This window comes from Ichthyophthirius multifiliis (assembly GCF_000220395.1).
Source record: "Ichthyophthirius multifiliis unplaced genomic scaffold scaff_1120509251342, whole genome shotgun sequence".
NCBI classification, from domain to species: Eukaryota; Ciliophora; class Oligohymenophorea; order Hymenostomatida; genus Ichthyophthirius; species Ichthyophthirius multifiliis.
In genome coordinates this window covers 25,786-39,429 of record NW_004085967.1, presented here as the reverse complement: position 1 = coordinate 39,429, position 13,644 = coordinate 25,786, and the positions used below count along the sequence as shown (strand labels likewise).

The window sequence follows — 13,644 nt, the reverse complement described above, 5'->3', positions numbered from 1 at the left end:
TGTATAATGAATATAAAAGATTAATTAAATATTTAATTTATATAAAAATTTATATAAATAAAAAAAAAAAAAATTCAAACATTTTTTTTAAAAAAAAAAAACACATAATTCAATAAAAAAATAAATCTTTATATATAAAACTTTCAAATTAAAAATAATATATATATATATGAAACTATATTTAAAAAATAATTTTTCATTTAAATTAGTCATCTTCTTCATCAGGAAGTTAAGCATTTTCAACTTCTTCTAAATTCTTTCTACATTTATTCAATATGAGCTTAGTCCATAATAATTTCAGGAGGTGGTAAAGCAATACCTTCAACTAAAACAAGGTTAGGATCTCCGATTAATTTTCTAAGGATCCATAAGAAGGGTTTTTCATATTAATAGTTAGATTTAGCAGAAACATCATAATATTAAAGGGATCTTCTTCTATGGAAAGTGATTTGTCTAGCTTTGACTTTTCTGTCTTTAGAATCAACCTTATTTCCTACTAATACAATAGGGATGTTTTCACAAATTCTGGTCAAATCTTTGTGCCATTTAGGAACATTTTTATAGGTAATTCTTGATGTTACATCAAACATTATAATAGCAGCGTGAGCACCAATACTTTTTTTTTTGTTTATTATTATATATATATATATATTTTTTTTTTTAATTACTAATATCCTTCACGTAATCCTCCTAACTTTTCTTATCCAGCAGTATCCCATAAGTTGAATTTAATAGGTCCGTGGTTTGTGTTCAAAATTAAATTAGAAACATTTACTCCTTATGTTGCGACGTATCTTTTTTCGAATTCTCCTGTTTAATGTCTTTTTACAAAAGTTGTTTTACCAACACCACCGTCACCTACTAATACTAATTTGAATTCTGCTACGTATTTTGTTTAAGTCTATTTTATTTTGATAAATTAGATTTATTTTTAAGAAAAAAATATATATTTTATTTATTTACATCCATTTTTCAAAATGTTTTTTTTATTTTTTTAAGAAATTTAATAAATCTTTATATTTATATAAGTATTATTTTGTTTGCTTATAAATAAAGAATATTTATATGATTTATTATTTAATAATTTTATACTTTAATATATTAATATATATAAAAATATTAATTTTATATTAGAAACATATATAAATATATTTATTTTTTTAATTTTAAATTATCAAATAAATATTTTTTTAATCATTTTGTAAAAATACTCTATTAATATATAAAATTAATATAAGGAAAAAATATAAATTATTTTTATTTATATTATTTTAATTTTATTTATATTTTTTTACTACTTTTATTTTTTATTTACTAATAAAATCTCTATTATTTGTTATTTTCTAATTTTAACTTTTTTTTTTTATTTTTTTATTTTTTTGAGACAATATTATAATTATAAAATAAATGTGTTTTTATTATATTTTTTTAAAAATATATATGAACAAAAAAAAAAAAAAAATTAAAGTAAATAAAATTATTTTTGCTTTATCAAATTCATTTTTAATATGCATTTTATGAAATTGTTGGGAGTTGAAATAAATATTATTTTTAAATCAAATTACTGATTTTTAGAATCTTTTTATTAGTTATATTAAAAAATATAAATTAATAATAATAAAATTAATTGTGTTAAAGTTTTTAATAATAAATAGTTTTTTAAATTCAAAATTTAGAATTTATGAATTATAAATTACTTTTAAAAAAAAAAAAAATAATAAAAAAAGAATTATCTTTTCAATTTAATTTTTAATTAGAAAGATTTTTTTTTTTTTAATCTACTTTAGTTAGTTATATTTATATATTTTGTTTGTTGAAAAAGCGACTTTGAATATTAATTATTATTTATTATATTTTTATTTATTATTAGAATATCTATTGTATTTTCAAAAATAAATTATTTATTCACCAAAAACCAAAACCAAAAATATAAAACTTTAAAAATCTTGATTGAATATTTATAAAAACTTAAATTTACATAAATTGCATACATTGTTATTATTATTAATTAATAATTTATTTATTTGAAAATTATTTTTATATATTAATTTTTAGTATAGTTTTTTTTTAAAAAAAAAAATCAATTACATAAATAAAATGACTATAATACATTTTTTTAAAATTGTATTTAAAAAAAAATACATTAAAATATATAAAATAAATAAATAAAATAAAAAATATTATTTTATTTTAAAAAATAGGTTAAAATACAATTTATATACATTTTTTTAATTAATTTATAGAAAATTTATAATGTTTTTAATAAATAAAATTTCTAATTTCTATTGTAATTTACTAACACTACAACAATATTTAACTTATTTTAAAATATTTTGATAAAATATATACATAGAATATTATATTAATAAACTTTAATTTAAAAGATAAAAATTTTAATCTAATTGCAATGTCAAAAAATAACATATATACATTTTTTCATAATAAAAATAATTTGATATATATATAAAATAATAATAATATCTTTGAATGTATATTTTTACTTTATTATTAAATAATAGTTTTTATTTATTAAATTAAATAAATAAATTATTTCATAATATATGATATTATTTTAAAAATTATAATTAATATTTTAGTAATATATAAATTTATATATAATTTTGATAATTATTTATAATTATAATATTTTATTAAAATTTGTATATTATTTTTTATATTTTATTTATATAAATAATTTATTTAATAAATTTATTTATATTAATAAAAAATGATTTTATAGAAATTCTTTTATTTATATTTTATAATAAATAAAATTTTTAATATTATTAGCTAATATAATTTTTAATTAAATATTTTTTTTATGTATTATTTCATATTATGTATTATATATTTCTAGAATAATATTTAATTTTTTTTCATTAACAATTAAATTTTTTAATAATATGTAAATTATTATGATTGCTTATTTGATATTTTTTTTTAATTATATATTAAAAAAATAAAATAATAAAAATTAATAAAAGATTAATTAAATGTAACAACAAACATTTTTTCAATTTAACTAAGGCTCTAATTAATAAGAATATATGAAATTGTTTAAAAAAGTTACATCTAACCTTTCTTAATAGATGACCTAATAAACAGATTTAAATAACTCAATTTACGAGAGGACAGAGTTTATAAATGATACAAATTCTCCTTTTTTTAAAAAAAATAAATATATAAAAAATAATTATACAAGTAATTAATATCTTACCAAATTAGTTTTTTATCTTTTAAAATCTATAAACTTTGTATTTGATCATTATTTAAATAATTAAGTAGATAATTTAAAATAAAATTCATAAATTATACAAAAATAAATGTATGATAAAATTCTCATAAATAAATTAATCTATGTAAAATAAATTGGATAAGGTTAATTCGGAAAAGTATACTTAGCTTACGATATGTAAAAAAAAATATATTCTATAAATATAAAATAATATATTTATATATTAACATATTATTAATATTAATTTTATAATATATCAATTAGAATAAATAAGTAAATCTTTAGTTTAAAATGGGTTAGTAATATTTTTGTTAACTAATAAAATATAAAAAAACATTTATTATAAGAATTATATGTATAAAGAAATGTTAAATTCTAATTTATTGTTTAACATATTAAATTTTTTAATTATAATGAAAACTATATATATTTAAATGAATATATTTAAGGAGATGATATGAGTTCTTAGCTTTATGATTGCTAAAATTTTAAAATCACAAGATGTTAATTTTATATTGCTTAATTAATTTTATGTTTAGAATATTTACATAAGAATAATATCATATATAGGGATTTAAAACCAGAAAATATTATGATAGATAAAGACGGATATATTAAATTAGTAGATATGGGTACTTGTAAATTTCTAGATAAAAATACTTTTGGTATTTTATTTTATTTTTTAAAAAAGAAAATATTAGTTTTATTTTTATTTAGGTAGGACATAAACTATTATTGGAACTGCTTTTTATATGGCTCCTGAAGTTATTTTAGCAAAATCTTATTCTTATTATGTGGACTTATGGAGTCTTGGAATTATTTCTTATGAATTTTTATGTGGTTTTGTACCTTTTGATTTCGATAATTAAAATCCTTCTATGGTTTATCAAAATATTATAAGAAAAAAACTTTAGTTTCCTTATTTTTTATAAAAAGAAAAAAGTAGCTATTGATTTTGTTTCTTTATTGTTATAAAAAAGTTGCGACAAAAGATAAAAAGTTACATTTTAATAATTAAAAAATCACGAATTATTTAGAAATTTTTCATGGGAAAAATTATTAAAAAAATAAATAAAGCCTGATTTTATACCTAAAAAAGATAAATATTTAAACTAATTAATTAAAGAAAGTATAAATTAAAAAATCAGTATCTTATAGAAAATTAATCTTTGAAAAATATATAAATATAGTGAAAGTGTTTTTACTAAAAAATTATATATAAAAAATTTAATTATAATAAAATTTTAATATATTTTAATTTATAAAAATAAAAAAAATATATAATTCTAAATTATATTTCATTGCATATTAAAATTAACAATATCTAGTTTTCTTTTTTTTTTAAAAAAAATATATTTAGTTAATTAATATTTCCTTTAAAAAAAAATAGATTCTAATAATATAAATAAAAAAAATATCTCTTTATTATATATTAAAAAATTATTAGATATTTATATACGCCTAAAATTATGACGTATATTAATATATATTTTATCAAAATTAATAATACTAAAAAAATAATAATTTTTTACATAAGAATTAATCCATTATAAGCTTCTTAATTTTGAAAGTTTTTAGAGAACAATTTTAATCCAAATTTTAATATAGCATTATGTTGAGATTAAAAACAGAAAGGCTTCATATATCTAAATATCCTAATTCTTAAATAATATTCAAATATAAAGCATATTTAACGTAGCTATAAATTAATATTAAAGTAGTGAAATTTATATATTTAATATAAGCATTATCAGATTCTAATATAAATATAAATAATTATATGTTTTAAAATATGTTGAATTTTTGAGGATATATTTATTATATATATATTGAAAATCAAATTAGAAAAAAATTCAATATATTTTTAATTTTAAATTAAATAAATATTTTTTTAAATATATAGTATATTAGTTAAATAAATATATATAAAATGTATGATTTAGGATAAGTTATAAATATTAAAATAAAAGTAATTAAATATTTTCCTATTTATTACTAAGCAATAAAATTATATAAGCTTAAAGAAAAACAATACTAATATATATCTATATATTTCTTTTAAAAAATATTATTTCAACAAAAATAATATTATCTAATATTTGAAATAGTGAATTTAAATTTGTTTTAATAAAAAAAAATTATTATAAAAAAATATAATTTAAATATTTAAAAATATATAAATAAATTATTTTATTTATATTATTATATTTTGATATAAATATAATATTAAATTATAAAAACTATTTTTTATTTTTTGAAATATAATTTAATATATTTTATTAGAAAATTTTTCATTTTTTTTACAATAATTTATATTATTAGCTATCATATTTTATCGATTTATATTTATTTAAGCCTATAAGAGCATTTTTACTTACTGATAACAAATTTTTGCAATTAATAAATGGACTATTATTATTATTATTATTAGTAATAAATTAATTTATTGAGCTAAAATTATTATTATTAATATTGTTATTAATATTGCTATTAATATTATTATAATTTTTAGTAATTTGACTTATCAATTATTTAATTTAATAATTAGGCTGATTATTACTATTTTAATTGTTGTTTTTAACAATTTTACTTTGTAAGTTTAGCTAACTAATATTAGCAAAAGAATTAAGAACATTATAATTAATCTTATTAGTTGAAATTCTATTCGAATCATTTTATTTTCCTTAAGAGCTACTATTTTTATCATAATTATTAGAAGCTTCAGTTTTATTTTTTTAATATGTATTATACATACTTTTTTTAAATTTTTGTGAGGTTTTTGCTATATTTAAGAATCCGCTCCTATTTATAATATTTTTATTTTTTTTAGTTTCAAAACTTTTACAAATATCATTGTTATTAATATTTTTATTTATAAATGAACTATTATATTAATAATATGTTTATTAATTACTGTTTATGTCTTTTTTATTTGTTTAAAAATCTTCAGTATTTAATCTTGCATTATTGCAATTTTTCTTAAAATAATTTTAACTCTATGTAATAGGAGATTTATATATTTTATTTTAGATATTTTTGATTGCACTGTTTTATATTAAATTAAAGTCTGGTTTTTCTATTTTATGTGTACTTTTTAGTAATTTATTTGCTAAAAAAGAAGATTAAATATTTGATTAGGTTTTCATATAAATATTATTAAGTCCATTTTTTTCCAAAATATTTAAATTATTTGTTTTTTAAGGTTGTTTTCCTTTATAATTTTTAACTTATTCAAAGTTTTTTTAAGCTTTTTTAATAAATAGGAGTTAAGAGTTACTTTATTTTAATTATTTTTAAGAATTTTAAGATTCGTTTACAATATTTGTTGATTTGTTTATTTCTGAAATATGTATATTCTATTATTTATTATTATTATTTTTATTATTATTATTTTTTTAGGGTTATTTCTGATAAAGAATAGACTTTTGGATTTTTTCTATTAGATGTGAAAAATCTTATTTTAAATTTGTTTAAAAGCCTTCTTTTTGAAGAATTTCAGAACTTCTTAAATTACTATTATTATTTTAATTATTATTGTTATTATTTTATGTATTTTTTTTACTTTTATTTTCAAAGTTTTTTAAATATTTTTATAAATTATCGCTTTATGAGTTTTTGAAAACTGTTTAAGGAGATTATTAATCAAATTTGAGATTTTTATTTTTAGCACTTTCTTATTATTAATTTAAAATTAAGGAACTAAGTATTTTTTATTATGGAGATAGTAAGATATTGTTATTGCTTAAGTTTTTTTTCAATTTCTTCTTATTTTAATTTGCTAAATTGTAAAAATCTACATCTAGAGAATTATTATGTGAGACATAATTATTTTCTTATTAAATACGAGGGTATATATAATTATGATTTGTTTAGGAACATTTAAATTTTTTTTCTATGTCTTGGACTGCTTTACGCTTCGATTTTTCTAATTCTATTTATACTATTGGATCATGTTAATATTTTTCTATTTGAACTTTTAATTGTTTCTGTTTTTCTAATTCTTATAATATATGGTTGCCTGCAATTTTTTATTATTAGTTACCATATATTAATAGTTCTTATAAATATTTTAAATATTCTTTATCCTCCATATTATTAGTCCTTCGTGTTTTTTTGTTATATTATTTATCTTTAACGTAATTTTTTTTTTTTTTTTTCTTATTTTTTTTTTTTTTTTTTTTAATAAAATTTTTATTTTTTAATTTAAGAAATAATATATATAAACTAAGAAAAAAAATTTAATAAATTAATTTGATAAAAATAATATTTTATCATACCTTTTTAAAATATATTTATTTTAATTGTTATTATATTTTTATTTTTTTATTTTTTTCACATTTATTCATTTTTATTATTTTCTTTTTATTTTTTTAAAAAAGGCTTAATTTTATTTTAGAGACAATCTTAAATATCCTCATTATTAATTTCTTTTTAATTATTAAAATCTTAAATATTTTCTTTATTTTCAATATCATCAATACTTTTTTAACTATGATATTATATGAACGATTAATTAAACTAATTATAAAAATCTAATTAATAATTTTAATTATTAATCATATATTATTGTAATTATAAATCTATTTTTTTTAATTCATTTTTTTCAAAGTCAAAATTAATTTCCTTCTACTCATAGATCTCCTATATACAAAAGCAAGTAATATCTTAAAGTAAAATAATTTATTAATCGCCTTTAAGATAAATCTATTCTATATAAACTTTAGTGTTTTTAATGATTTTTTTTATATCTTTAACTATTAGCTTATATGTTTTATCCACTTTTAATTATGGAGAAAAATCTAGAATTTTATAATAATAAAGTTTTTTAAATATACATTCATTATATAGATTTTCATATTATTATTTTTTTGAAATATATAATAAATAATCAATATTTTTAATGTTTATTAAATTTATAAGGGAATATTCACATATCTAAATTTTAAAAATAATAAATTAATATATAATTTTTTTTTTTTCATATAAATATTTATAAAAATACCATTTATAATGTATTTATTGCAAAGTATTATGAATATTCGAAAATTTTTATCCAATCTTAAAGTTTGAGATCGAAAGAAAGGATGACTCGATTGGTATATATATAATTTAAAATTATTTTTAAGTATTTTAAAGAAATAAAAGGTAAATTAACAATTTAATATGAGTTTTCAATAAAGCCTTAATTGAAAATATTCATAAAATAAAAAGAATAATGGCTCAATAATTTTTTATTCACAAATAAAAAAGTATTTTCGCAAAATAATATAGCATCATTAAATTATTGATAAATTAAATTTTGTGAATATAGAAAATTTTAATTTTATAAAACATAAAAATTCAATTAAATTTCATCTGAATATTGACACATTTTTTCAAATTAAATTTTATTAAAAATATCATATTTTATTTATCTTTTGATTTATTCATCTTTTTATTCTTACAATATACACTCAAGAAGTGTTTAGAATTAAATTTCTTTGGCCAATTTTATTAGTTTTTCTTTATTTTTGGTATTTTCTAGTTAAGAATAATCCAGAAGATTGAAATAAATAAAATTTATGAATGTTTTTTCTATAAAATCTTAATCAAAATCGTAATTTGTGAAATCTATTTTAGAATTATTAGATAACATATTCAAAAAATAAGCATTTTTTTAATTAAAAATGTTCTCCAATACAATTATCTTATGTATTTTTATAGAAAAATTTTTAAAAAATAATTCTAAATCACCTTTTTGATTATTTTACATTATTTATTAAATATTGGAAAAATGTATTTTCATAATATTTTCTTTATATATTTATTAAGAAATGATATTATTACAATAAAAAGTATCTAAATAATGTATATCATTATAATATTTTCCATTGTACCCTCCAAAATAAATAATTATATCTCCTACTATTGCAGATGACATTTTTCTTTTTAAGTGAGAATAACTTTAACATAAAACTTAAAATTTATCCTCTTTAGTATTATATATTATAGTATCGTATTTTTCTTCTTTTTTTCGTCCTCCAAATATAAATATTTAATCCCTAATATATACCTATGAATGACCCCATCTAGGAGTAAATATATTATAACGATTATTTATTTATTTCCATTCTAAAAACTAATCACTTTTTTTTTAAAATTTAAATTTATTTAAATCTAGTTCCCATATATCGCTTTTTTTATTTCTTATTTTTAATTTTTTTTATTTATTTTTTACTCAAAACATTCATAGTCTCCTACAAAACCTCCTGATATATATAGTTTGTTATTTTTTAGAATACAACTGGCATGAAATTTTCTTTTTGGTGGAATTTTTCCTTTAAACTGAGGAATTACACTGTTATATTTTTTATTAATTATTTTTTTTTAAAAAAAATTACAAAATAATAAATTTAAAAAATATATATTTATATTTAAAAATTTAAATTTTTATTTTTATATTTATTAAAAAAAAAAAAAAAAAAAAAAAAATTAATATTTGTATATTTGGCATTTTTTCTTTTAATTACAATTCTGCATATTTTTAATTCTTTTTTGGTAATTTAATAACAGTAAATTCATCTAAGTCTACATTCGATTCACCTCCATAAACTGCAATATACTTTTTTTAAAATAAATCTCCTGAATGATATGTTCTATTCATTAACTCATGTTAGTCTTTTACTAATACGTTATGCCATTATTTTTCTTATATATCAAATTTATATATATTATTATATCTTTGTTTTTTAAAACTTCCACCCCCGAATATATAAACTCTTAAAATAAATATTTGTATATAAAGACAATTAAAAATAATTTTTACGCATTAAGATATTATGAATAACAAGCACTCTAATTAGAACGTTATTCTGGGATATTGTTGGAGAGGATTTCATTCCAAGATTTGGAATATAGATCAAGAATCCATGTATCATTTAAATATTTAGATTCTTTATTTTGAGTTTTTTTTTTTTTTTTTTAGTTAAAAATAAAAAAGACTATATTTTATATCTTTTTAAAAAATACCTTAATAACCACCAAAAAGTAATAATTATCTTTTATTTAATGCTGTTAATGTATGACCCCATCTTTAAATTGGAGATTATGTATTTTGATCACTTAATTAAAATTTTTTCCAGTACTTTTATTTAGTTTTTTATGAGTTCATATTTTAATTTAGTATAATTTATGTTTTTCTATTTTTTTTTTTTGAAATTAAAATGTAAAATTTTTATTTTTTTATATAAAATTAATTATAAGTGTAATAAACAAAATTTTAAAAAAATAATTTTTTAAATAAAATTAATATGAATTTATTTTAAAATGAAATATAAGAGTAAATAAAATTCATTAATTAATATATTTAAAAGAAAAAAATGGAATAAGCTACTAAATATTTCAATATATATAATTATTTTATGTTGAAAAAATAAAATTAAATATTAGTAATAAATTTTTAAATGCAATAATTTAACTACCAAAATAAATATATATATATTTTTTTTTGTATAATATACCATAATCTAAATAAAAAGTTTATTTTTTTTAATTTAATTTAGTATAATTTTTACATATAATGCAATATTTAAAAACTAAAAACATAGTTAATAATCTATGTATTTTCATAAATTAATGTTATATATGAAAGAAGAATAAAAATAACTTTTTATCTTCAATTGTTTAACCATAACAATATAATTTATATATATTTATAGTTTTTGTTATATTTTAAATAGAAAAATATATCTATATGTATATACATATATATATCTATATTAATATACATAAATATATCTATATGTATATACATAAACATATACTCTTTAAATATTGGAATAATATTTAATTTAGTTTTTTAAATTAATTATAAAATTATTTTTAAAAATATTAATTTCTACAGTTTTAAATGAATTAAACAAATATAAGTGATGAGTAAAAAGTAAAATTTTTAATTTTTTTAAAGAATAAAACTTTTAAAATATAAAACATTAAAAAAAGGTTTTAATTTTAGAATAAGAATTAATAAAAATAAATTAATTACATAAATAATAAGATATGGATACGTAACATTTTATATTATTTTTTTTTTAAAATAAAATTATGTTATTAACTTAGGTAAAAAGTTATAAAATTTTATGAAGAAACAATATTACAAAAGAATAAATTAATTGATAGTTTAATGGAAAAATGTAATATATATGAATTAAATTAAAATAAAGAAGAAGTAATTGAAAGTACTCATATTTAAATATTAAGGTTGAAATCGTAAATAAGAGAAAAAGAATAAATAATAAAAGATTTTAAAAATAAAATTGCATAGCTTGAAGAAGAATAATAGTTAGAATTAAAATTTATTAGAAGTAAAGTTTTACAAGAAAATGAATTAAAATTAAAACTTTAAAAAGTTCCTGTTATGATTGAAGTATAAAATAATAAATAATATAAAGTATTCTAAGGTATAAATTTTAATAAAAAAGAATAAGGCTTTGAAAGAATTAAATTAAAAATTGGAAAAATAGATGTTAATTTTTGATGTATTTTTTTATAAATACAGTCTATTTATTAATTTATTTTTTTTTAAAAAAAATAGGAAAAAGTAAATGATTTACAAAATAATTTAAGAGAAAATAATGCTTAAATGGAAAAATTGTAAAAATAAAATTTAAGATTAGAATAATAATTAAAAGTAATTTATTTCATTTTTTTTTAGTTTTGTTTAATAATATTTATATATTTATTAATATAAGGAAAAATTAATTTTAGAAGAAGAATTACTAAAAAAAATGATTATTAAGATCGTAAAGTTATTTTTGAAGTTTTTAAAGATGATTAACTTTTAAGTAAATATATATATATATATATTTTAAATAAATGTAAAAAAGTAATATTTAAGGCGGAGTTGTTGAAATATTTACTAGATTTAGAAAATTAATTATGAAATAAATACTAGATATATTTTTGAAAAGTAACAGATTATCATAAAAGGGAGAAATGTAAAAAATATTAAAAAATAAAACAAAAAAAATGAAAATTTATATCAAAGAAACTCAATAGGTTATTTTAAAAAAAATATAGAAAAGTATTTGTAAAAATAAAACTTTTAAAACAAAAGCTTAATAGTACTCTATAAAAAGTATTTAAAAAAAAAAAAAATGAAACAAAAAAAAATATAAAAAAAGTTTTAAAGAGTTAATTTAATTTTTTTATCCTGCTTATGGAGTAATTAATTAAATAGAAATTGAGAATGAAAATAATAGTATAGACTAAATAATAATTTAAAGAGATTAACTTAATGGCTGGCTTCTAAATAATATTTTGGTATTAAAATATCAAAGGAAATAAGAATATTAGTAACTTAAAAATGATAAATTTAATAAAACAGAAGAAGACATTAATATGTTTTCGGTACGTTATTTATATAGATATTTAGCTATTTATTATAGAGTAAACAATTTGAATGAATAAAAAAAATTGGAATTAAGAGAAAATTTAAATAAAATTGATATAGACTTAGAAATAAGTATCGAAGAATAAATTATAACTTTATATTAATAATTAAAAATATGATTTTTTAATAAAAAAATGTTTTATAAGTAATTTATTAAAATATATATTTAATAAATGATAAATTTAAATAATTTTTCTTAAAAAAAATACGTCAATTTTTTTTGTTTTAAATAAAATAAGATAAAATAAAATAAGATAAAATAAAATAAAAAAAATAAAAAAAAATAAAGTAAAATAAAATAAAATAAAATAAAAAAAATTAAAAGAAATTTAAAGTAAAGAAAAGTAAAAAAGAAAAAAAAGAAAAAAAGAAAAAAAAAATAAAAAGAAAAAGAAAAAATTAAAAAAAAATGGGTAATACAACCCAAAAACCAGAATTAGATTAAGTAATAAGATATAGAGTACAAGAATTTGATTAAGAAATAGAAATAATATTTGCTAATTTAAAGAATAAAAATCGTTTTTCTAAATACAAAATTCCTTCAGATTCAAAATTATTAGATTAATTTTAAAAGTTTCTAAAACAATTAATTGTTGATGAAAATAATAAAAAAATTATTCAAAATCTCCCTAACAAATATAAATGGAGATTACTTGTTAAATAACAGTAAATATAAGAAGGTAAATGTAGTGAAAATATAATGAAATCTTAAATGGAGAAATATTTATTAAGATTAAAAGAAAGCCTAAGTATTTATGAGATAAAAAATTTTTGGTAATATATATAAAATGAAACTAATTAGGAAGAATTGTGGAAAGACTTCAAAAATTTTAAAGGACCATAAACAATATCAGAAATATTAAGTTTATAGGAAATAAAAAGTACACAAAATGGCAATTTTGATGTTTTAATTCATATTTTATAATTTATTTAGTTCATTTTGTAGTTTTTTTCTGGGGCAATTGACCTGTTTTGTAAA

At 14.8% G+C, this 13,644-nt stretch overlaps 3 protein-coding genes across 3 annotated transcripts, besides 21 other annotated features; 1 reads left to right on the top strand and 2 right to left on the bottom strand. All coding sequences in view use genetic code 6, as the record gives it.

Moving 5' to 3' along the window:
- Positions 1–108: 108 nt before the first annotated feature.
- IMG5_185400 (ras oncogene family protein, putative) lies at positions 109–1,008 on the bottom strand. Its single transcript, XM_004027253.1, has 3 exons — positions 964–1,008; positions 669–901; positions 109–615 (listed from the first exon to the last, which is right to left on the bottom strand). Exons 1-3 carry the CDS (start codon positions 967–969, stop codon positions 240–242), a joined length of 615 nt encoding a protein of 204 aa, XP_004027302.1. The 5' UTR covers positions 970–1,008; the 3' UTR covers positions 109–239.
- Positions 1,009–1,250: 242 nt separating this feature from the next.
- Positions 1,251–1,313: a microsatellite.
- Positions 1,256–1,294: a microsatellite.
- A 519-nt stretch (positions 1,314–1,832) lies between the features above and the next one.
- Positions 1,833–1,867: a microsatellite.
- Positions 1,868–2,146: 279 nt separating this feature from the next.
- Positions 2,147–2,180: a microsatellite.
- A 1,230-nt stretch (positions 2,181–3,410) lies between these two features.
- IMG5_185390 (hypothetical protein) lies at positions 3,411–4,286 on the top strand (the record flags this gene model as incomplete). The annotated part of the gene is made up of 2 exons (XM_004027252.1): positions 3,411–3,900; positions 3,953–4,286. The coding sequence occupies 2 exons, from the start codon at positions 3,411–3,413 to the stop codon at positions 4,186–4,188; spliced, it is 726 nt and encodes a 241-aa protein (XP_004027301.1). The 3' UTR covers positions 4,189–4,286.
- Positions 4,287–4,440: 154 nt separating this feature from the next.
- Positions 4,441–4,487: a microsatellite.
- Positions 4,446–4,488: a microsatellite.
- Positions 4,489–5,693: 1,205 nt separating this feature from the next.
- Positions 5,694–5,738: a microsatellite.
- Positions 5,739–6,587: 849 nt separating this feature from the next.
- Positions 6,588–6,630: a microsatellite.
- Positions 6,593–6,627: a microsatellite.
- Positions 6,593–6,630: a microsatellite.
- A 745-nt stretch (positions 6,631–7,375) lies between these two features.
- Positions 7,376–7,416: a microsatellite.
- Positions 7,417–7,791: 375 nt separating this feature from the next.
- IMG5_185380 (hypothetical protein) lies at positions 7,792–10,172 on the bottom strand (the record flags this gene model as incomplete). Its single annotated transcript, XM_004027251.1, has 3 exons — positions 9,745–10,172; positions 9,453–9,572; positions 7,792–8,170 (listed from the first exon to the last, which is right to left on the bottom strand). Exons 1-3 carry the CDS (start codon positions 9,876–9,878, stop codon positions 7,792–7,794), a joined length of 633 nt encoding a protein of 210 aa, XP_004027300.1. The 5' UTR covers positions 9,879–10,172.
- Positions 9,626–9,670: a microsatellite.
- Positions 9,682–9,706: a microsatellite.
- Positions 10,173–10,955: 783 nt separating the features above from the next.
- Positions 10,956–11,035: a microsatellite.
- Positions 10,959–11,023: a microsatellite.
- Positions 11,036–12,892: 1,857 nt separating the features above from the next.
- Positions 12,893–12,989: a microsatellite.
- Positions 12,893–13,076: a microsatellite.
- Positions 13,002–13,062: a microsatellite.
- Positions 13,006–13,057: a microsatellite.
- Positions 13,012–13,075: a microsatellite.
- Positions 13,013–13,063: a microsatellite.
- Positions 13,077–13,644: the final 568 nt, after the last annotated feature.